At 40.3% G+C, this 26,339-nt stretch overlaps 1 protein-coding gene across 3 annotated transcripts in view; it reads left to right on the top strand.

Moving 5' to 3' along the window:
- The first annotated feature begins 10,742 nt into the window (after window positions 1–10,742).
- The window catches only part of MAF (MAF bZIP transcription factor), a 42,929-nt gene continuing 27,332 nt past the window's right edge, over window positions 10,743–26,339 (top strand). The window contains exons 1-2 of one of the 3 annotated variants that reach the window (XM_072117527.1): window positions 10,743–12,177; window positions 20,047–20,098. In XM_072117527.1, coding sequence (XP_071973628.1) covers window positions 11,108–12,177; window positions 20,047–20,098 — 1,122 coding nt within the window. In that variant the 5' untranslated portion in view covers window positions 10,743–11,107. Of the gene's footprint in view, window positions 12,178–13,776; window positions 14,588–20,046; window positions 20,099–26,339 lie in introns of those variants that run through there. The other 2 variants (XM_072117529.1, XM_072117528.1) reach the window with 2 other exon arrangements.

Raw genomic sequence — 26,339 nt, 5'->3', positions numbered from 1 at the left:
CGCCTCACACCCAGTAACACAGCTACATACAGCCGCCTCATCCCCAGTAACACAGCTACATACAACCGCCTCATCCCCAGTAACACAGCTACATACAGCCGCCTCGTCCCCAGTAACACAGCTACATACAGCCGCCTCGTCCCCAGTAACACAGCTACATACAACCGCCTCGTCCCCAGTAACACAGCTACATACAGCCGCCTCGTCCCCAGTAACACAGCTACATACAGCAGCCTCGCCCCCAGTAACACAGCTACATACAGCAGCCTCACCCCCAGTAACACAGCTACATACAGCCGCCTCACCCCCAGGAACACCGCTACATACCGCCGCCTCGCCCCCAGTAACACCACTTCATACAACCGCCTTGGCCCCAGTAACAGAGCTACATACAGCTGCCTCATCTTCAGTAACACAGCTACATACAGCTGCCTCATCCCCAGTAACACAGCTACATACAGCCACCTCATCACCAGTAACCCAGCTAGATACAGCCACCTCATCCCCAGTAACACAGCTACATACAGCTGCCTCATCCCCAGTAACACAGCTACATACAGCCGCCTCATCCTCAGCAACACAGCTAGATACAGCCGCCTCACCCCCAGTAACACAGCTACACACAGCCGCCTCGACCCCAGTAACACATCTTTATATAAACCTTCACCCCTACCAGATATGCAGTCCCATTTAACATACACCTCAGCCCGCACCAGACAAGCAGTCCCGCAGTTTATACAATTACACACATTTATACACTGATATATACACACCTTTATATACACACATAAAGTTCTACACTGGTATGCTTGCACCCATATATATACAAGTATTCACACACATGTATGTATCCATATACATTTATACACTAATACACAGAGTATACACAAACTCATAAAGTATATACACACATACGGTATATATACATCACACATACTTCATACACATTATATATATATATATACACACATACAGTATACACTGACCATATATACATATACATGCAGTATAAAAACACCATATACACACATGCTGCATATACATACAGAATATACACACATACAGCAAATACACACACATTCAGTATTTACAGCATTTTCACACACATACGGGAAATACACAAACACACATACAGTACACAGAGCATGTACATACATACCACATACATAGCATATAAACATATATATTTAAATGTGCACATATATATGCTTATACAAATATATGTGTGTATAAATAAAGTATATGCAACTATACACAGTATATACATATAAATATAGTATATACACATATACACAGTAGATGCATACATACACATATACACAGTATATACACATTATATACACAGTATATGCATACATACACATATACACGGTATATACACATTATATTCACAGTAGATGCATATATACACATATACACATTATATACACAGTAGATGCATATATACACATATACACAGTATATACACATTATATACACAGTAGATGCATATATACACATATATAAAGTATATACACAGTATATACACATATACACAGTTACACATAAATACTGTATATTGTATATATGTGTATATACTGTATATACACAATATACACAATATACACAGTATATACACATAGTATATATACTTTATATACATATATACACAGAATATACATCATATATATACACAGATAAATACATATGTAATGTATATACTTACCCTTTTATGGTGACCGGCTGTGGCGTCAGGCTGGTGTTGGGGGGGGTCTGTCGGTTGCTTGTTCCGACAGGAGGGGGGTTGTATGGGCGGGGGAGCGGAGGACGGCTGCCTCTTCGCGCGGGCGGGCGGGGGGGGTTGAAGGATCGCGGAGGACAGCTGCTTCTTCGGGCGGGGGGGGAGCGGAGGACAGATGCTTCTTCAGCGGGGGGGGGGAGCGGAGGACAGCTGCTTCTTCGGGCGGGGGGGTTGGGGGTTCTGCGGAGGTCGGCTGTTTCTTCGGGCAGGGGAAGCGGGGACGGCTGTTTCTTCGGGCGCGGTGGGGCTGCGGAGGACGGCTGCTTGTTCGGCGTGGGGGGGGCTAGCGGAGGACGGTTGCTTGTTTGGGCGGCGAGGGGGATGGAGCGGAGGGCAGCTTCTTGTTCGGGCGTGGGGGGGGGAGCAGCAGAGGACGGCTGCTTGTTCGGGCGGGGGAGAAGGGAGCGTGAACGGGGTTGGAGCGGGCGGGGAGGCTGGGCCATGCAGCAGGATGGGTGGGCGGGGAGGCGGGTACCTGTGCCAGGAGGAGGACGGCTCGGCCATGCAGTTGAAGGGCGGGGAAGGCGGTAACTTGTGCCGGGGTCGGACGGCCGGCTCAGGCAGGTGGCTGCTGAGGAGGAAGGGTCCGGGGGGCGCAATCTGGTGGGGGCCCCCGGGGGGCAAGATGGTGGGGGCCCCGGGGCTTGAGCCCCGGGAGCCCCGCCTATAATCCGTCCCTGACCCCATGATCTGTAAAGTCCTGCGGAATATGATTGTGCTATGTTAATATAGATTTATTATTAATATTATTATCTATTTATACTATTACAAAAACTGTTATCTATGTTTTATTCATTATTTTTCATAGCTGTTTGCTTGTAAATAAATAAGAAATATGAAATACATAAATGAATTTAAAAAAATTAAACAATTAAAAAAATTTGTTAATAATACAATGCATTTAAAAAGAAATAACTACATTTCAAATGAAAACATTAAACAGTTTTTTTTATTAAATAACTACCTTTATTTTAAAATGTTTATTCTCTCTATATAAACATCTTTTTTTTGCTATCTGTAGAATGGAAGTAACATTCATGAGGCAATCTTCAATGCTGTTAATATAATGTGTGTGGGACATCTCAGCATAGTAGTAAGAGTAGAATGTCTCCATTTGAGTGGGTATTCAATAATTCATTTACTGGTTAGGATAACCCAAAACATCAATACGTTCTCTACCCACTCCAGTTCCTTCCTCATTCCCCGGGAGGAATAAATATTCACAGCTTAAAGACACTGTCCTACCTATTAACATCCTCCATTACAGGCCTCACTATCAGGGTCCCTATTTGTTCAGAGTCCTTCCTGCGGGACAGCAATCCATTTAAGCCGAGGTCGCCATTAAACCACTAGTCATTTTCCTAACCCTGTCGAAATTATTCTAGGAAATTTGACATCAGAAACCTTGCAGGTAGAACTGACAGATCTTGTTAAGGCAGAGAGTGTGACGACGGAAACCTCAAGATTAGGAGGGAGGATGAATTGAGCCTTAGTCATAAAAAAAATGCAAATTGATATATTGAAGAAGTCACAAGTGCATTTCTGAGGGTGCTTTTAAGGTGCTTTTAGCTGCATCTGGTTTTTGTTAGGATACAATTAGGATTAGTGTTTTTACTTCAGTAAATACATCTTCAGGCTCAAGTGCAATTTAGAATGTTCTACATGAAATGGGTAATTTAAATGTATGTTCTACAGGGGAGGATTTTCATGCAATCATCGGTGGATGTTTCTCTCTTGACTGCACACAAATTGAAGGTTAAATGTGAGTTTTAAATATGGAACGATTTTCCTGAACCAAAACGCTGAAGACGAAGGCTTTTTGTGCCTGATCTGAGACTTTGCATGTGGGGTTAAATATGCTGTACCTACAGATTTCAATACATGGTGTCTGCATTTTTTAAGGAAAGTCTAAACTATTACAGATATTATATTATATTGATAATGGGACAATCAGGACTGTAGAAGTGTGAAGTATTCCAGTGGCAAGCATTGCAGTGGTCAGCTGGGCACAGAGAAAGAAGAGATTTGCAGTTAATGATTGTCTACCTTCTTATAGTGTCATTTGTTTGTTCATGGAGTTTTCCAGGATGTTCTATTTGACCATCTATCCCTAGGATAAGTTATCAGATTGCTCTGACCTCTTCAACCAGCTGCCAATCTATTGAGCGCCACTTCTGCTTCACAGGCCAGTGATATCCCCACTTTTGTTGAAGTGTAGTAGGGACAAAAGATGCAGCTTTAAGCCGGGCCATTTGCCACATCCAACATTGTGGCGCCTCATAACCCTCATGTTGTGAGCCCTGTGTTATTATGCCCCCAAGTTTCCCCTTATATTGTGTCCCCAGATCTCCTTTATATTGCACCATCTCCCCCTCACATTGTGTTCCCTTAGGGCCTACTTATATTCTGCCCCTTTCATATTCTGACCCCCCCCCCGTCCCTCCCCCCAGCTCCCTCTCATTTTGTGCCTCCTCCCAGCTCCCCCTATTTGCTGTGTAATTAAATAAAAATAAACACAAGATACTTACCTCATGTCTCCTCGTTCCCCTACAATCCCACACTGCTGCTCTCTGCATTAGCACTCTAATCAGCTCTGTTGGTATCTGGAGGATGCTGACAAAGATGATGTATGGCAACATACCTCCTGCCAGGCGGAACAGAGTCTGATAACCAGGACTGTTCCACTGGATCCGGGACATTTGGGAGGTATGGATATCATGTCCATTCAGCATATGACCTGCAGCTCAGTTGCATTCAAGTAAATAAAGTTAAACTGTAATACCCAGCATAGCCACCATACAATATCCAATGCTGTTCCTAGAAAAGAGTTATAAGACTGCAGTGCTCATCCGAACACTGCAATTTTTTCTCAAAGATGGTTATTGCCCTTGTTGAACTGATCCTGATCCTCTATCAAAATGTAGTATTTAAAGGGAAACTGTCACCACATTTTTCACAAATATAGCAAGTGACAGGTTCCCTTAGAGCCCTAGTAACTAACTGAACCCTTCTTTTAGCTAAAAATTGTTTCCCTCAGATCCCCATATAATCAACTTTATAATTTTACCTGGTATCCAGGGATATCTATAATAGGTTGAATGGGTGTGGCCTCCTCAGGCTACATCATCACAGGTCCTTTAGCCTCCTTGGGCTGAATCTAGTAGCTCATCTTTTTTCTGCATTCAGCAGTAATGTCATGTGACCAGGCTGACATCATCACAGGTCATTTAGCCTCTTAACATTAGAAAACTGTTCCCCATGCATATACATATGATCAATTAAATAACAGGATTCCTGCATGGACTTCTACTCATCTCTATGCCTCCATGCAGGTATGCTGTGATTTCATTGATCAGATATAGGTATGTACGGGGTACAGTTTGCTATTGTTAAGAGGCTAAAGGACCTGTGATGAGGTCATCCTGGTCACATGACATTATTGCAGAATTCTGAGAAAGAGAGAAAAGAGAAATGAGCTGCTGGATTCAGCCCGAGGATGGTAATGGACCTGTAATTATGCTATAGATATCCCTGAATACCAGGTAAAATTATAAAGCTGATTATATAAGGATCCGAGGGAAACAATTTTTAGCAAAAAGAAGGGTGTCAGTTAGTTAATAGGGCTCTATGGGAACCTGCCACTTGTTGTATTTGTAAAAAATGTGGTGACGGGTCCCCTTTAAGGGAACAGGTTTGCTAATTTTCTATATAATTCACTACCGGTCTGTGTAGGCCAAATAGACCATGATCTTGCAAGATTATATATGTCTTTTTATAATATGTTCCTTTTAGGATAATTCACTGAATTGTATCAAAACCTTAGATATTACAGCCTGCTATTAACAAACTCAGCACTGCTACATCTTCACATGGCAGTATGTGATTAAAATGTGCCCTTTCTGCTTAAAAGGTGCAACATGTAGTTCACAAGTTCCAGTCTAAATCACCCCCAGCACCTACCAATCTGTCTTTTACAATGGTGATGCTTTTTTGTAAGATCTGACTGCTATCTCTGTACCTGCTATAACTCTAGTAAAACTACAACTTTCAGCATGTGCACAGCTGGAGTTGTAGTTGGCCAGAGATCCACAGATTGGAGAGCAATGTTCTAGTCAATAACCCAGAGTCCGTAAGTCGTCTTAGCAATCTCTAATGTCTATAGTCTTCTTAAAGTATTCTCCTGGGAGCTAATTCAGATGGGAGCTATAATTTACTCCAGAGATGTAGAGCTGTAAGAGCAGTGCTTGCTATACCAGCAGGGGGATGGGCAGACTGGATATAAATAGTAAAACGTGCAGCCAGGGAGAGCAATGTACAAAAAGTATGTTTAATATATGACTAAATGACAGAAGTTAGGGTTCTCAGAATTACTTCTCAGATAAACAACTTTATTGCAGGGCACTTAATCTTACTTACCAGCGACATCTCATTTATTACAGAATTACAAGTAACTTTAATGCAACTGATATGGCCATTAATTCACCTCCAAATCATCGGCGGCAGTTCTTAAGCCATGGAGCCTATTATTTTCATAACACAATGTATACGGCATAAAGGAGCAGGGTGTAGTTCTAGGTAGTGCAGAGGTAGCAGTCACACCCTCGTCCATCGGTCCATTGACCCCACCACATGAGAAGACACTAGTATTACAAATGGAATATACAAGGTGAGGAACAAGTTACAGATTTTTGTCAAGAAGAGTTAAGATACAGTTCTAGAATTGGGGTTATTGTTATGTATATCATTTGTATAATAATAAAATAAAATCATTATTTATATAGCACCATCATATTCCATAGCGCTTTACATAAATAAATTAGACATTACATAATAAAACCATAGTCATATGAATAGGAATAGGAATAAGAGTTTGCAAGAGCTTACAATCTATTGTGGATATCAGGATACTGCATGTATAAAAACTCCATAATATAGTAATCTTTATGTTATATCACATACAATGTGATGAAGTGGGATCCCCTATGAAAATGAGACACTGTAGGATTATTGGATTTTCTACAATTGATCAGGGAAACCTTATTAAGAATGAAAGGAGAACACATGGTAACCTCACAATCTCACAAGTGGTTTTAATACAACTTTTTGTATAGCAGCTCCTTGTATTGTCCTAGGCTGGGCAGGACTTCACAGCATCTCTGAGGGCAGACAATGGAGGGCAATAAGAAATAATAAAAATAATAATTCTTTATTTATATAGCACACACAGATTATGCAGCGCTTCACAAATCATGACAAATTGAAATCATATTACCCGTATGGTAACTTAAAGGCACAGCACACAAAATACCAGGGACCTCAGAAAGATGTGGCATATTATTTGTATCCAAATATCATATTTGAATAACATGAACTTTATAATGGATACATTTCTGTATGACAACATGAATCGAATGTGATACATATAATTTATTCAGGCCAGGAAGGGCTCACTGTACCAAGTCAGCAGTAACTGAACGTCTTCTCCTATGAGGATGGGTATAGTGATTGATAATACAATTTAGGATGGATACTTCTTTGTCTGTGTCTTGGATCCATAACTGATATTTAGCTCTGCAAATAGTACTTCGCTATATACAAAAATATAATACAGTAAAATTCCTTTAATCCAGCATAAGTGGGAATAGAGAAGGCTAAAACTGATCACTGAACTTTTATCCAGCTTCTCAAGACAACATTCTCAAATCTGCCATTCAGGAGTCTAGGAAAGTCGGGTGAGAAAAATTGGATTGTCATAACCATAAATATCTGAGGGTCAGGGTCCTACGAATAGATGTGCCTAGATCATGAACATACACCTCTCACTTCTTCTTAGGAATAGTTTGTGTCCGATTTGTGAAACTCCCATGGCAGAGACAATTCTATGAGGAAAATGCCTTTAAAAGCTCAGGTGCTTTACATGCAAAGGATGGCAGATGACCAATGCACTGTCCCCTTTACAAGCAACTCTTAGAGCTCTCACAGCTTCCAAGCGGAGCCTGGAAAATGATCAAATTTTCCCTCCAATCGCCAATAGGTGGCACTGTGGAGTTTCCATAAAAGCAGTAAAGTCTCTTTCTCTTCTCAATCGCGTTGTAAATCCGAACATCAACAGCAAACAAAACACAGCTAATATGAGCAAGTTAAAGGGATGAAGCTGTAAGGGCGCTCAGTAGCTGCGTTCTAAATGTCATATAACCCTTCATGTACCAGCACTCTCCCTTTATTTTTTAGGAAATTCCATGTTAACCTTTGACAACTGACTATTGACAACATTATTGATCTCTACCAAGAGAAAGCAATATATTGCAATTTTCAGAAAAAGAAAACATTTAGTGACATAAGGAAGGTCAATCCCAATTCCATTATTGTATTGGTGCATGATGGTTTTACATATATGCATATAATGCTAATTATAGCAGGTACTGAACAATAGGAACATTATTATATTATGTAGAAATGTAGTAAAGTTAGTTACATATACAATTTAATAGGAGAGGCCTACGTCTTCAGTTTAAGGGGTATCTACAAATTATGCTAAGAATAGATGACAGAATACATCAATACTATCAAATAGTGTCGTTGTAAGGTACTACTGGATTTTTAATCATGAAAGATAGATAGATAGATAGATAGATAGATAGATAGATAGATAGATAGATAGATAGTTATGGGATAGATAGATAGATAGATAGATAGATAGATAGATAGATAGATATGGGATAGATAGATAGATACATAGATAGATACATAGATAGATACATAGATAGATACATAGATAGATACATAGATAGATAGATGAGAGAGCGATAGTGAAAGTACTTAAGGACTGATAGAAAGTGAGTGGAAACTTTTAACGATTTATGGAGTGCTGTTGTTTCATGGTAGATAGATGATGAAGTGATGGATAGGAAAGGGTAGAAAAGGGTAGACAAGAAAGGCAAGTTTGTCAATCTGAATAATGCTTTTTAAGTAAAACATTACTTAGTGATGCAAATGATCAAACTGTTACACATTAGAGAATAATGATATGCAGTCCTATGTAGAACATGGTGATCTTCATATAAACCTCAGCACTGCTACCTCAGTCCATATATTCTACAGTTTGGTTTCTACATTCTAGTTTTTCTGTGTTATCATACTTGCACCCAGCATTAGGAGGGCCCTGGAGTGTAGAGGAGTCTTCAGTTACTGTTTCTTGTCACGATTAAGTACAAAATAGTTAACTTAAATGTGAAAGTGCAAAGGGCACAGAGCTCCAGCAAGATTGATCAAGTTACAGCGTGGAGGAGAGCAGAGAGGGACAGGGAGGCTCCCAATCCCCAGCACTGGAGCAGCCTGGCCCTGAGCTCCTCTCACAGTTCACCCTCTCTGGCACAGAGCATTGCCTTATAGCACTCTGCTCCCAGATCATCTATCTACATTTTTAGATATTCTCAAATAATGATAAAATATTCAGAAACAACACACACACATACAAATAATTAGATGCTGTGAAAACACTCTACACACAGCCCGCTGTAAACCATATTATGGTACAGGTTAGCAGCATATAAAGAGGGATTACCTACCAATATAAAACACATAAACTGTACACCACTTCTTTGAGAAGACCCATTATTTCCATAGTTTCTTAGGTCTGCCATACACAAATATACTTTATTTCCTTAAAATCCGCTAATAGACTTTTGTTTTCTTAAGAGAGCTATCCCCCAAAATATCTCCTAGTAAATTGTTGTTTCCATAAGAATACTATCCCCAGTAGATACCCTAGCAGACTGCTGTTTCCATAAGATAACTATCCAAGGTAGATCCCCTGGTAGAGTGTTGTTTCCATAAGAGGACCATCCCCAGTAGATCCCCTAGTAGACAGTTGTTTCCATAAGAGGACCATCCCCAGTAGAGCCCCTAGTGGACTGTTGTTTCCATAAGAGGACCATCCCCAGTACAGCCCCTAGCAGACTGCTGTTTCCATAAGAGGACCATCCCCAGTAGATCCCCTAGTAGACTATTGTTTCCATAAGAGGACCATCCCCAGTAGATCCCCTAGTAGACAGTTGTTTCCATAAGAGGACCATCCCCAGTAGATCCCCTGGTAGACTGTTGTTTCCATAAGAGGACCATCCCCAGTAGATCCCCTGGTAGACTGTTGTTTCCATAAGAGGACCATCCCCAGTAGATCCCCTAGTAAATGTTGTTTCCGTAAAAGGACCATCCCGAGTCGATCCCCTAGTAGACTGTTGTTTCCATAAGAGGACCATCCCCAGTAGATCCCCTAGTAGACTGTTGTTTCCATAAGAGGACCATCCCCAGTAGATCCCCTAGTAGACCGTTGTTTCCATAAGAGGACCATCCCCAGTAGATCCCCTAGTAGACCGTTGTTTCCATAAGAGGACCATCCCCAGTAGATCCCCTCCATGTAATTATACTTGCCTTATATAAGCTTTACACAACACACGTGTATATAATCACAGAATGAATGATCTGTAGGTTTTTGTGTATTTCTATATATACATGTAGCAGAGCTGAGTGTGTCACACATAAAAATGCTAAACTTTTAGAAATGACTCTAAGTTCCCTAATGTTATGCAGCAGTATATAAGACTTCCCAGATGAGGGGGTTGTATTCCTTCCACTGCTGGATCACATCTGTCCCATGAGGTAACCCTTTCTCTGCTGCAGCCATCACTTCCCAGGCAGGGAAGTGGTTAATTGTGACATCCCTCTCCTACACGACCGGGGCCCCCGGCTAGAAGCGATGCGGAGGGCACACGAAGGGTTAAGGCAGGTTCTCCCCCAGCTGACAGTCAGCTGATCGCCGATGATTGACAGCCCCCCCTCTTCTCCCCTTCTGGTAAAGTTTATATACTACTATGCTAATGAGGCCCGGGGCTCCGCGCTCCCATTGGCCCGCCGTCCCCGTCCATTCGCCATTGGGCCGGTGACGTCAGAGCAGCTATAAAGCAGAGCATTGCTTTTATGGTGAATGATCGTTGACAATCCCCGGTGCCGCCTGACAGCGGTGCTCCCTCTCCGCTCCTCTGCTAAACTTTCATCATGAAGTGTTAAAGAGCCCCAACTTGTGTCCTGCCCGAGCCAGCGAGAAGAGGCTGCAGAGCGGGGGCAGCGGGGGCAGCGCCGGGCATGAGCGCCAGGATTAGCGCCACCGTGCAGTGATCGGCGCAAAAGCGGCGCAACATTCTCTCCGCGCAATTTTGGGGCAAGCAAGTAATCAAGCTGGCTCACCCAGTGGTGCCAGTGCCCAGCCACAGCAGCCTGGTGTCCCCTCTGCAGCCCTTGTGGAGGACTGTGCCCAGCAGCGGCAGGAGGATGGCATCAGAACTGGCAATGAGCTCGTCCGACCTGCCCACCAGTCCCCTGGCCATGGAATATGTTAATGACTTCGATCTGATGAAGTTTGAAGTGAAAAAGGAGCCGGTTGAGACCGATCGCATCATCAGCCAGTGCGGACGCCTGATCGCCGGGGGATCGCTGTCTTCCACCCCGATGAGCACGCCCTGCAGCTCGGTGCCCCCTTCCCCGAGCTTCTCAGCCCCCAGCCCCAGCTCTGGCAGCGATCAGAAGAGCCACCTGGAAGACTATTACTGGATGACCGGCTATCCCCAGCAGATCAACCCGGAGGCTTTGGGGTTCAGCCCGGAGGACGCGGTAGAAGCGCTGATCAGCAGCAGCGGCAGCACCGGGCAGCACCAGCAGCAGCAGCACCAACACCAGCAGCAGCAGCAGCAGCTCCAGGGCTACGATGGCTTTGCCAGGGGGCAGCAGTATGCATCCTCGGCCGGGATGCCCGGGGAAGACATGGGCTCTGCAGCGGCGGTGGTGTCTGCAGTCATAGCGGCGGCTGCAGCAGGGAATGCCCACCACCACCATCACCACCACCACCATCCCGGAGGCTCGGCCGGGGTGCAGCCTGCAGCAGGAGGTGCAGGAGGCAGCAGCAGCTCCCCAGCTTCTTCTTCATCTTCAGTGGTCGGGGGTCTGCACCCGCAGCCCCATCATCATCATCACCACCACCACCACCTGCACTTTGACGATCGCTTCTCGGACGAGCAGCTAGTCACCATGTCTGTCAGGGAGCTGAACCGGCAGCTCAGGGGGGTGAGCAAGGAGGAGGTGATCCGGCTGAAGCAGAAGAGGAGGACCCTGAAGAACAGGGGTTACGCACAGTCCTGCAGGTTCAAGAGGGTGCAGCAGAGGCACGTCCTGGAGACCGAGAAGAACCAGCTGCTGCAGCAGGTGGAGCACCTCAAGCAGGAGATCTCTAGGCTGCTGCGGGAGAGGGACGCCTACAAGGAGAAGTACGAGAAGCTCCTGGGAAGTGGCTTCCGAGAAAACGGATCCACCAACAGCGACAACCCTTCCTCTCCGGAGTATTTCATGTAAGTCACTGCACTGCTCCAAACTTTTACCATCCAACTCACACTGCACATCATGCCCTGGCACCTACACAGCTTACAGCACACATGCCAAAACTACCAGTACTTCTCGGATTTTGGGCCGTGATACCTTGTTTCATGCCTAGGGAGTTTTAAAACTAAACTGGGATTAGGGGTCTAGTCAATAGTAACACCTAACCTGGTTTCTTCATAGTCAAGACTTGCCAGACCATTTTTCATGGCATACCTGACATTTTATACTAGAACATTGCGGATCTCTTGGGGTAGTAAAACTTGCCACCTAACACAATTCAAGAGGTAGACGTGCCCCCTAACGTCCACTACAAGTGTTGAGGACATGCCATCCCACACCTAACATTGGTTGTAGTCAGGAGGATAGGTCACCTACTTAAGAGGTCCTTATATGACATTCAAAGCTCTTACTTACCTAGAACATGTCAATCAACTAACACTAAACATGGGTTTTTGTGGGGTCAAGTGACACCTCATACTTGGTCACAGTTTTTCATAGGACATGTCACACTTTTCACTCTATTTTTCTATACTTGTGTTTTGCAACTTGTGTACCCTCATCCATACCTTGTAAGTGGGCAAGGGTTCTTTAGTCTTACCAATTTATTTATCTTTATGAATTATTGTAGTCTGTCCTTACATGTTACTAAGTAGATCCCTCATGTGTTCTTTCATCATGTCCTTGGTGTATTGATTGAGGAGTCTTCTTTAGAAGTTTGGCCATGTATGAGGCTTTTCAATATGTTCAGACAAGAAGAAGCAAATTAAAATGAATATTCTTTACAGGAAAATCACATAGATATTTCATAGAATTTGTCTCAAAACACTAACAAGATTGTGGAGAGAGATCTCTACTGATATCTAGGATCTTACATGGTCCATTTGTCCATTTAGAATTATTTTCTAAGTCACTAGCCCATGTATGGCCAACTTTGTCCTCCTGATAAACTCATCCTGTCGCAAAACACGCCCTCTCAAAGCTTTTCTGTAGGATCTTGATGTCATTTTGGAAACTTAGAGGATACTTTTACACTATTTTATTCCATTCCCATTATCCTCACTGTATAATTATCCTTCACACTGTTTCTGTGAGACGTCATTGTATGTGTCCCCCCTTATGCCATTTAGCATGCAGAAAAGTCTACCCATGCATTCTCTTATAAAACGTCTACTATTACATCTTATATTTCTTTGCTCCTTGATGCATAAAGTGATATGGAAAAGTTATCATTCATGACTCCCATGTTAATACTGCATAGATGTGTACTACTAGCCCGCTATAGAAATAAAGATAGGTACAGAGATTATTTGTGTATGTGTAACAATATATACATATAGTTATTGTTTAGTAAATAATTACAGTAGTGTTCTATGGCTTCTGAAAAGGTTATGGGGAAGTTTAGAGTAATCTGATATAACATGGGAGATATGAAGATTGCATGCACTTCTCTGTGATCACTTTTCCCCCCATGCTTGCCTTGCACCTATTTAAACCCTTTGCACTCATATGAAGACTACATTTTGAAATTTATCATCCACTTTACGCTTCCTATTTGTTTTGTTTTTAAGGTCATGATGAGTTTATGAGCTTGCTGTGTCAAAGCCAGAGAGAAAACAGAGAATTGTTGCCATCCCGAGTTCTTCATATGAGCTTGCAATAAATACAAAAAAATGTGAATTTTTAGACTATCTCGCTGAATTCATCAATTTTGAGAGTTGCTGAACTAAAACAAAAATATATAAGAGGACATGATGATGATATAAAGCAACCTGCCAAAATGAAGCCTGCATCAAACTTCATATGACTTTGTGGCCCAAAATGAATGAGACTGGCCCACCATTAAAATCCCATACTCATCTCATGCATTACGCTTGCTGTTGTGTCTTGGCAACAAAGAACTGTAATTGTCATAAGACTTTATGGAAAAGAGACATTATATAAATAAGAAGGCCCTGCATGCTGGACATGTACGGTATAATTATTATTTTTGTTTGTTTTTTTTTATTTTTGCTTGGAAAATGGACTTCTGGAAAATATGGCATGACATTCATTTTTTTTATGTTCTTCATCACTTTTTTGAGTTGCAAACAAAAAAGTGCAACCCAGTTGTTCCCCTTTAAATAAAGATTGCATCTGCTATAAGACAAAAACTGCTTTTCACAAATATGCAAAACATCAATTTTATTATTTTATTCTTAATAATATTATTATTTGAATGCACTGATTGCTTTTTCTTCCGAGTTGACAGAATGGAATTTCCTATTTAAATTTGGCATAATAATGAATGATACAAAAGAAAGATGTCTTAGAAGTAACTTGTCTTGGGACTAAATGCTGTGAGCTAATGACAGTTTTTTCTTAAAAAAAAAAAAAGAAAAATTAAAAAAAAACACCCTTTATTGCATTTGGTTTCTATCAAATGTGGAATGCAATGGGTTTGTAGTACATATTGTTCCTTTCTTTAGTCTAGTTCCCAGTTACAGTGTAGCCTACACATTTAGGATTCATTGGAACGAGTTAGAGCTGTTTTAGGTAGAAAGTGTTTTTTGAATGATTCATGCACTAAGTTGTCTGTTCTTGTGATGTTAGGGGGTTAGACATTGATACAAGATTTTTTTAAATTAATTTTTAAAGATAGATTTTAACGCATGTGCTTGCAACTTATTTATAAGTTGGGTATATGTTAAACCCATGCTTTACCACTGACTGTATTAGAAAACCAAAGTATTAAAGGGTTAAGTACCCTTATGTCATTAAAACAAAAAAAGAGCTTTTTAAAATTTCTTTCTTAATTTTATTTTCTCAGAACTGAAGTATTTGGGACTGAATTGCACTAAGATATAACCTGCAAGCATATAATAAATGCAAAACTGTTTAGAACGCTAATACATAATGTATGCAGTTATAAACAAGGAGAAAACGGCATTACTGCACAGTTTTAAACAATGCAGTTTTTTTGTTTTTAATTTACAGTATAATAATGTGGTGCAGAACTGGATTTTCTGTAGTTTCACAAATTCCACAAGTCTTAAAGGCAATAACCAGGAAAAATCGTATTATCAGGGACTGATAACATGTCTTTTACAAATAGTTACCATAATAGATTTTAATGTGTCAGCTATTATGTTTTTTTCCTATATATATATATATATATATTTTGCTGTGCAAAATTGTTTTATATTTTGAGTTACTAACGACATGTGTTGTATTTTGTGCTCTGTCATTTTACTTCTATGGTCATATCAAAAGAAAAAAATAATCTACAATAATAAACTGCAGTTTTTGATTCTGTACTGGGCTTGGATGTCTGTATTCTATATGAGGCAACTGAATATTAGTTAGAAATACAGGTGAATATAGGTGAAGCAAAACTATCATAATAGAGGCTGGTGTAGTTGGGCTAGGTCAAATACATAATATTTTAAATGGAAAGTTTTAAAATAGACAATTTAAAACAAAAATTTTATCTCAAATTTTCATTAAGTTGCAACCTTTAACATCCTTCTTTGCTTACCTGCTATTCACACTTTTCGCCAATCCGTCTTTTCTGGCCACTATGCTGACCAGGTTCAAATACCCTGGTGTTCCTCTTACAATACGATCAATTTATATATATTTTTTCTCAATTTAATTAATTTATTTTTAATAAAGTCCTATGCGTGGCCACGCGCATTGTGTCTCTAGTCTGACTGACAATTTTGTTAGTGACAGAATTTTCAGCCTCTAATTGCAATAGTAATTAGTGTCATGATCGCCTATCAATCTCCTGACGTAGAAGATCTTACTAGAGAATCATCAGGATTTCATGTTTCTATGTAGGGAACCCCAGAGGTGTATGTCGGGGTATATTTTATGTTAATATATTACCGGTATGTCCGGTGTCGAAGGTCATCATAGAACACACTGTGTACTTGTAATTCAGAGAAGCCATTGGTCCTATAATGATCCTAGAACCAATGCACTTTGACATTTGACCCTTTGTCGTTTGGATAATGATTACAAATCCATATTTATTTAATTTAAGTATATATTCTAGTAAATATTTAATGGAAAGATAAATGGAAAGGCTCTCATCTTGGTGAATATTAGATAACAAGATTTTTTTCGCCATGATTTTTTTTCTGTTTACCGTTCTACTGAACTCACATTTGTGGGGTTGTAACGGTTAAATACTCTAGGATAGCATGAACGGCTCCTAGACTGTGAAACTTATGTCCATATTCTGGGGTGTATGATAGGGTGCTAATATATTTATTGCTGCACTATTGGTGGAGTTAACCCTTGAGTTACCAAGGCAGATTAGATCTATTCCTCGAATGGTCTATTTAATAAGTGTCCTATATGTTTCTCTGTATTCAGTAAGTTTATTTCTCCACACAACCTTCCCCTCGGTGTCCTTCACTACTATGCCCTACGTATGGTCATGTGGAAGAACTGGAAGGCAGGTGTTTCTATTTTGCGTGTAGAAACATTTGTAGTTGTATAGGCATGTAAGCTACAGCGATACCATATAGTTTCCTTTGGGATTATAGTTTGTTGTGTTTGTGAGCTGTGACTGTAGACTGTAGAGACTTTCAATCGGCATAGGGAATATATACAGGCCTAAAGAGGATTCATCTGCTGTATATACTACTGTTGTTGACCTAGAATGAACCTACCTATTGTCCTTAAACCTTGCAAACCCAGTTGTGGTATATGAGCTTCATTTATGTGTCTACATATCTAGATGTAGCATTGTTGAGTTTGCTATCCCAATGCGTATGAGCAATGAGTAGCTTTGCATAGGGATGTACATTTACAATGCAGGCCCAAAGAGTTAACAGACAACCTATTCATTGCCACTACATCTACATATGTTATGAAATCTTTATAGATTTTTGTTACAGTTCCCGGTCAGTCGCACAGTTCTACTTAGTGATGTCCCAGCAAAGGACATGTCTTCAATGACAAAGGGAGATGCTTAGTGGCATGCACAGATGTAATGAAACACCATAGTTTATTCTGAAGTTCACATTACAATCCTAATATCCAGATATGGGATCAATACATCATTCCCTTCTATGTTGTAAATATCATAACCTTTGTTTTCCGGCTTCTGAATTGTCACCTTGCCATTGCAGTTGTCCTAAAGTAAGCCATGTAGAAGAACATTGAACCATTTTATTGTCACCTGTGATAAAACCTATCTGTGATAGCTACTAATTACATTTCACAGTTTTCATAGCAAGCGATTAATATGCGACCCTTCCAAAAGGTATGAAACCATTTAACTGTTTGCTACTGTGCGGTAACAATTAGACTGCTGTGGTGTCTCTGAGGGTCTTCGTATTAGGGTATACTCACATGCAGCAGATTTGTCTGCTTCGGCCGTTGTTTTAGCACATGGATTTCTGGAAGGCCTATTCAGACACAGAGTGAAGGCGACAAATCTCTGCGACAAATCTGCTGCGTGTAAATCTACCCTTAGGGTTGCAGCTATGAATGTATGCTTATATTAGACATGATCTACATGGCTTTATCAATGAGGTATTCTGATGGAGCAGGTGTAACAACAAGTGATATTCACATCCACACACATATAGATATACACATTTTGGGTTTAGATAAACACAAGCACGCCTTTCGAACATATCCCGCAAGACATCTGTTACTTACCACAGTATTTTTTCTGTAGAATTTTAGCCTTTGATGTCAAATCATTCATAATATTTGAGAAATATATCCTTGAACGCAAACGCAGTATCAGATATTCCTCGCTTCCTGTACTGAGTTAGTAAATTATGTATAGGGTACATTAGAATTATCTTTTCAGATGCTACAGATTGCTATCCCCTAAGTAAAGTCTAATGAGAAAGGAAATCCTTTTAGCCATTTTTTTTCTAAATAGTAGAAAAAAAACTTAAAAGTTGTTCATTTAAACTCATATTAAGCAACACCTGTATAGAAGGCTTGGAAAGCATCCAAGTTTCTGCCACAGACGTAACATTTCTTATTTATTTTGGGCAAATAGACATGTTTTTGTTCACCGTGCAGCTGGTGAGAAACCGTTTTACATACTAAAGACAAAATACATAAATAAGTCTATACATAAAAAGACATTATGCTTTATTCAGAAAATAATATAAAAAATGTAATGGTCATTTCTTATTTGATATTTTTACATGTTAATAATATTTGTGAATTAGTGAGCCGTCTACAATAATTTTTTTTAACTAGGCAGTGGCCTATATTAACCCCCCCCCCCATAATTATAGTGAATAATTCACTATCATTCTATATAATACATAGGTTCCTATTGATGTTGATCCATATATGGTAATAGTAGCAGTAAATGAATGGAATATTTATTTTATTTCAGGGAGGCATCTGGCACGTTCTCCACAACCCAGAGATTAATATTAGCCTGAACGTGGAGAGAGATATGTAGCTGCCGATTCAGACAGTCAGGTTGTTTAATGCTTCATTCATTTCCACATCCTCTCTCATTCCTTTGTCTGGCACAATATAGCAGTTTTCCGTTTTTTTATATATATAATTACTCTTACAAATCTATTAGAAAAATTGATAAGCAAATGAATACAACAACCTATTTCCCGCTCTGATAAGGAGTCTTCATTTACATAGCTAACATCCTATGGTTGGGCTAAAGAGCGTGATTTACGACAAGTACTCCTCTTATGGCATGTAAATAATAGCTGGTGTTAGATCACAGCAGAGGCCAATAAGAATATATACACTCAGGTGAAGCTTCATCTACCCCATCGTAATAAAAAAAAAAAAAAACATGTTGTAAAGTGTTAAACCAACATTTTGCAAAATATTCGAAAAAAAATTGTATTGTATTTCTTTATAGTTATTTTATTGGGTGTAACAATATAATCACTAAAACCGGGGGATTTTTAAAGTGATTTAACATGAATAAAAAACATAAATAATTATTACCGTATATACTCGAGTATAAGCCGATCCAAGTATAAGCCGAGGTCCCTAATTTTACCACCAAAACCTGGTAAAACCTATATATATTTTTTACTCGAGTATAAGCCGAGTTTGGGTTTTCAGCATATTTTTTGGTGCTGAAAAACTAGGCTTATACTCGAGTATATATGGTATTTATGTTTTTTTTTTTAATTTTAGACTATATTTATTTGTAAGTGACACAGCTTAGGAGGCCTGGTCAGTGACCATAAGAGTCATCTAATGGGAACCTATAAGAGGTCATTATGCAGTCTTTAATCAAAGCCATTGCTAGGCCATGCCATGCTTTTATGCATGCCAATGGTAAAGGTCCTTTTCTAGTGTATTTTGTATTTTTTGAATATTTTGTATTTTTAACAGTGCCCCATCACCTTTATAGTATCAGGAGTTTGAGCAGGACACTGCATTTTACCATGGCATGTCCATTACTATTCATATACTTTTTGATCAAAAGTCCAGAGTTTGCATTGAACCTTTTAAAAAAATAAAATGAGAAACTATGGATTAACCTTTTCCCTTCACTTTTACTTGAGTGTATCAAGTGCCCATAGCCCAAGCGTTTTAATGGATTACTCATTGATTACTTCAGCAAAGAAAGTGGGCGGCCATGTTAACAGGATTTCTAATATTGTATTGTAAAGTGAATACTGTAAAAAAAAATTGTAAATACATTTTCTCTGGGTCTCAAGGGGAATCAATAATGTAATTCTGATCTTGCTTATGTCTTCCATTGATAAAAATACATATGTGTCCTCTCTTACTTTTCTTCTTGGTTCAGTATGTACCAAGAAGAGAGGTATGAGATGACCAGCTTTGAAGAAAAAAACTTCGAGAGTAACACAAAAGTTTTTTTTTTTCAGAGCTGGTCATCTCGCACCACTTATCTCAGGATTTCTTGAGCCAAAAGGAAAGGTAAGGAAGGACATGTGTGTATGTTTACCTGTGTGCTATTGCTGTCAAGGGCCCCGTGCGTTACTTATACACAATATGACATTGTAATATAACATTACCAGGTGCACGGCTTTACATTTTACATATATATATTTATATCTTATTAATTTTTATCATTACATCTTTTTATTATCAATGGAATACACGTGTGCTTGATTTTTTTTCTTTAAGATACGTTTAGCTTGTATTCATCCCATTAGTGTGATTTTAATCTTAAAAGGAAGTGGGGTTAGAGCTGCACCCTGGCATTAGGCCTAGAATACATCTCTAAGGCCCCACATTGCTGTAGCTTAATCAGTAAATCACATTTCCTTTTAGTCTATGGTTGCATATATATATATATATATATATATATATATATATATACATATATAGACAAACACATATATATATATAAATATGTACATTTATATATATTTTTTAACACAAGTACTCACATTTATACCGGCATTTTCTAACACCTGCCAATGTAAAAAGTTATATATATATATATATATATATATATATTGGGACAATATGGTGATCATGACTGGTTCTATAGGGGAGAAAGGCTAATATACAGTAAAGTGGACGTAAGCAGAAATGAAGACATAATGAGATTTCCAGCAGGTCTGCAAGGTGTTTCCCCCTGTTTAAAGATTCAATACACTTTCTTTGGATTATATCCTCACAGTCGTACTGGCAGTTTTAGGAGGCTTGGCAAGGTCGCTCTGTCACACACTAAAGAGCACATATGTTTCTTCATAATTTCTCATCTGCAGACAACTCTATATCATCACTTGAGAAAGAGAATCACATATATATATATATATATATATATATATATATATATATATATATCATATGTAAATTATATATATAATCTGCAGCTGTTGAAATTATTTCAGTTTTTATGATGTGTCTTTGCACTGATATTTTATGTACAGTTCATGGCAGATAGTTGGGTTGGAGCTCATTGGTTTCTTAATAGGGAATTAACATTTATTGTCATGTGATTGTAAAACTCATAAGGTTTATTTACTATTATTTCCGTTACTGCTTTCATTGTTGAAGCCTCACCCCCCCCAAAAAAAAAATATAGGTCTTACACACACATATTCGTGTGTAAAATCCATGATGCATCTTTGAGATAGGCAGCCAAATTTGCATATGTTACTGAAATTGAACAGTTAATTATATTTTGGGAACCAGGACAGGTATAGGTGGACGTGTGGGAAAAATACATTTTACGTATTTTCAAATTTCTTCCTATAGTGATATGGCCTATAAATATATGTCTTATAGGGATCATTAAAGGTAAAACTTTCCATCAATACCAATTTGTTAAACATTTATATATTTGCAATTTTAAGGAACATGTTACTATGTCTAGGTGGTGAATACATGGTTTTTTCTTAAGAATCTACGATACCTTAAAAATAAAATGTAAAAAAAAATTACAATATCACAATTACAATATTTAACATTTTTCGTTGCCTCTTTTTTATCACTGTTCCTGAATTATCTTTTACCTTTTTATCGTCTTCTTTTCAAACCCGCCCAAACTGCAGTTTTGCATGGTGGCAGGGATAGCCTGGGTCTACCGTAAATATTTTGGCATATTTTTTCAGTTTTAAATCACTTATTTTACCACTGAAAAAAAATAATAATAGGAACCATGAAAAAAAAATCATGTGTAATATTGCTTTACACTAAAATAAATATTCTGTAAGTAGGCGCTGAGCAAATGACTGTTGGATAGGAGGTTGTATATTCCGTGTATCAAACACATCCATCAGTTTGGGAAAACATTGTATCTATCCTAGGTGATTGTGATTTGTGGGATCAGTTCTAAAGTTTTCAGGCATTTCCGCAGATGCATTGCTTCCTAATAAAATGACGTCTCACCACTGCCCATTCAGGTTTGAGGCCAGAAGTAAAATTTGATAAATATTAGCCTCTATTATTTTAACCTGGACAATGTAAATCGAAGATGAGTGAATTTTTTAAAATTCTCTTCCTTTATGTCACAAAATGCAAATTAAGCAAATTGTGTCTATTGTTAATATAAAGTCCTATGAGATTTCAATATCTGCCTCTAAGTAGCCTCAGCTTTCCAAGGAATGCAATACATTACAGCCTTCACATTTAATTACTACACCTGGTCTTGGGGGTAGCCGTGTCATTCATCTGAGGCACAGAGCTGGATGGTTTCCTGTTTAACCCTTTAGCGCTAGGTGCCTTGAAGGGCTCACTGGCAGTAAAAGCGCACCATGAAATGAGGAGAGGTATATGATGACTTGTTAATTAAATGCCTGATGCTGACTAGCCTCAGTTGGGGAATAGTGAATCTCTTGAGGAACATTGCAAGGAAATAACATCTTCCAGAGAGTGTAAGTGTGTTTGGATAGGATGGTTAGGTAATCGTCTGTATTCTGTTTTTCACACCACCTATTTGCTTTTCTCCCCCTAAAGGCCTGTAATCTGATTCAGTATATAATGAAGTTGCCGTAGTGTTCAACATTGCCGCATCTAGCTACAACTGATAGGTAACAAGTACGTAGATCAGGATGCATGAAGGTGTATGATGTAGATAGAAAGGACATCTCTGCTAGAACATTCCATAGCAAGAACATACTGTATGTGATAGATGCTCCAGTAGCTCAATGCAGTAGCTTTTCAATTAGCTTCTAAAACTTAAAGGGGATGTCTGTTTATATCATCCTTTTTACAAGTTTAACGTTGAAAGTCTTGGATGATACTTAGCGAATTTCCCTGCAGACACCAACATTAGGGTCCTATATAATGCATGGGTCTTTTAGGTTCTTGAAAGTAAATAATTATTAATGAGGGTCCTGAATAAGCCGCCATCTAATGGGTTTTCAAAAAAGGATACATTTTTCAATGTTTACCAATGCTGGTATTAACAATTTCACAGTGGCGATGCGGTGTGGTAAGCCTGTGTCCTCCTTATCTGAAGATAAGTCTATTTAGTCTTTTCCTGAAAATTTTCCTGGTGATGCATTGCAAAACCGGAAAGAGTACAATCCAACTAGTTGGCAATATTTTCAAATAGTTATTCAACATTTAAAAACAAAAACTACACTGTTCACAGAAGAACTAGAAAGTCAGGGGTAGGTTAGACCACGCAACCATCCTCAAATACCACACTGGTAAAATAATGCCTATATACCCTTGATCAACAAAAAATGGGATTGTACATAAGATCCACAAATATACAGAGTAATAATGCCACAAACCAGAACCCATAGTACACTAATACAAGAGATCAGCCCAGGTACATTCAAACAAGGACAGAACCTGCACAGGTACGTTTGTCATCGGATAAAGGGTACAGGCATCAGTGGTAACAGGCGAAAGGAGCCCTCAATGTATTACTTTGATTAATGTAGGTAACATTGGCCAAACCTCATATTAATAAATATGTATATATACATATGGGGGATATTTATCATACGCTGGAGCTCGTGCGCCAGCGTATGATCGCCCCGCCGCTGCAAATTCGCAACCCGATACATCAAGAGTAGAGATGAGCGAGCACTAAAATGCTCGGGTGCTCGTTATTCGAGACGAACTTTTCCAGATGCTCGAGTGCTCGTCTCGAATAACGAGCCCCATTGAAGTCAATGGGAGACCCGGTTCAGGAATAAAATGTGTTATTTAATTGAAAAAGAATGTCTTCTGATAAGTTATCAGATGTATGCAAACATCTGCAATCTATTCTTCACTGTCCCGCGTGTATATTATCTCCCGACAAGTTATCAGATGTGAAGAACAGTGAAGAATAGAATAAAAACAGTGAACACAGGATCATTTAAGTGAAAAACGCAGTGAAAAACACAGTGAAGAATAGATTACAGATGTTCGGCACATCTGCTTACTTGTCGGGGTGATACGCTGTCCCGGGATCCGCTCCTCTTCTTCCACTGAAGTCTCCCCGTGCTGCCCGATGTCTCCCCCGTGCTGCCCGCTGTCTCCCCGTGCTGCCCGATGTCTCCCCCGTGCTGCCCGATGTCTCCCCCGTCCTGCCCGATGTCTCCCCCGTGCTGCCCGATGTCTCCCCCGTGCTGCCCGATGTCTCCCCCGTGCTGCCCGATGTCTCCCCCGTGCTGCCCGATGTCTCCCCCGTGCTGCCCGATGTCTCCCCGCGCTGCCCGATGTCTCCCCGTGCTGCCCGATGTCTCCCCCGTGCTGCCCGATGTCTCCCCCGTGCTGCCCGATGTCTCCCCCGTGCTGCCCGATGTCTCCCCGTGCTGCCCGATGTCTCCCCCGTTCTGCCTGATGTCTCCCCGCTGCCCGATGTCTCCCCCGTGCTGCCCGATGTCTCCCCGTGCTGCTTGATGTCTCCCTGCTGCTTGATGTCTCCCTGCTGCTTGATGTCTCCCTGCTGTCGTTCCGCGCGTATCTTCCGACAAGTAAGCAGATGTGCCGAACATCTGTAATCTATTCTTCACTGTGTTCTTCACTGTCTTTTTCACTTAAATGATCCTGTGTTCACTGTGTTCACTGTTTTTATTCTATTCTTCATTGTTCTTCACTGTGTTTTTTTAATTAAATGCTCGATCTCGAGCAGGGGAAATACTCGTCCGAGCAACGAGCCATTTCGAGTACCTTAATACTCGAACGAGCATCAAGCTCGGACGAGTATACTCGCTCATCTCTAATCAAGAGGCATCTGCCTCTTGATGTATCGGGCTGCCAGCAGCGCAGCGTTTATCCTACGCCAGGCAGGGCCTGGCGTAGAAAAAAATTGCAGCCGGCGACTTTTCACGCCCCTTCACGCCCCACTGGCGTGAAGGTGGCGGATTGGGGAAAATAATCGCAAAAGCTAGCAATAAGCTAGCATTTGCGATTATTTCAGGGCCTCTGCGCCACTGGCGGTGCGCAGAGGTCCTGATAAATATGCCCCATAGAGCGCACACAGATTACGCAGCGCTACACAGAGCTTGCCAAATCTGTCCCTGTCCCCAGGGGGCTCACAATCTTATCATATTGCACATGTACTGTTAAAAGAACCTATGGAGCCAAAACTATAATTACTATGAGGTCCCAGTATTGCCGAGATAATGGATATTTTGTAGACAGCATAAGTCAAGGTATGCTTCTATCCATGGAGGAGCAAATATTCCAAAATTCCAAGTTTCAAAAATATATTTGCTGCTCTCCAAATTTAGTTTTACAAAAACTTATGTTAAGCGTGGATATTATATATTGGGGCAGATTTACTTACCCGGTCCATTCGCGATCCAGCGGCGCGTTCTCTGCACTGGATTCGGGTCCGGCCGGGATTCATCAAAGCAGTTCCTCCGACGTCCACCAGGTGGCGCTGCTGCGCTGAAGTCCGCTGGAATGCCTCGAAATACACCGGCCAATCCAGGATGAAGGTGAGTGAAATTTTCGCGACACAAATTTTTTTTTAAATGTGGCGGGTTTTCCGAATACGTCGGGTTTTCGTTCGGCCACGCCCCCCGATTTCCGCCGCGTGCATACCGGCGCCGATGCGCCAAATTCCGATCGCGTGCGCCAAAAACCCGGGGCAATTCAGGTACAATCGGCGCAAATCGGAAATATTCGGGTAACACGTCGGGAAAACGCGAATCGGGCCCTTAGTAAATGACCCCCATTGTGTTTAGAAAAAGATAATTTCCCAATTGAATTACCATGCATGAACTCAAATACTCGGGACTTGTAAGATTCCGGATGGCTCTAAAGCCAGTACAGAAACAGAAGGGCAAACCATGAACCCTCGATGTGGATTGGGTTTTCTGGTGGGCTAGACTGAGAGCATTGTGCACTGACATATGATGAGAGCTCAGCCGCATCGGATACATCAGGAGGTTTTCAAGAAATTGAGATTATTTCAAGGCTTCTACCGCAAAAAACTGGCATACAAGCCCCGATAAATCTCCCCCTCAGAAGTCCTGTATTTTTTTATAAAGAACTTTTATAACTTCTAGAGAAAATTAACAGAAATTTTCATTTATTAATAATTGCACAACCTCCACTTGAGTGACCACAGGGGTCTAATCTAATGAGCATATGTCACTCCAGATGTATAGAAAAACCTAGACAGCTGGCCTATCAGCTCCACCTACTACTGTTGACTCCAGAGTATACATAGTCTGGAAAATGAAAGGCTGATATGGTTATAAAATCACAAAGATCCCATTTACTGGTGTAACGCTGTTGGCCAGTTATTTCT

This window comes from Engystomops pustulosus, chromosome 7 (genome assembly GCF_040894005.1).
Source record: "Engystomops pustulosus chromosome 7, aEngPut4.maternal, whole genome shotgun sequence".
Lineage (NCBI taxonomy): Eukaryota > Metazoa > Chordata > Amphibia > Anura > Leptodactylidae > Engystomops > Engystomops pustulosus.
Note: the sequence above shows the minus strand (reverse complement) of the source record. Positions and strands in the feature narration are given on the sequence as shown.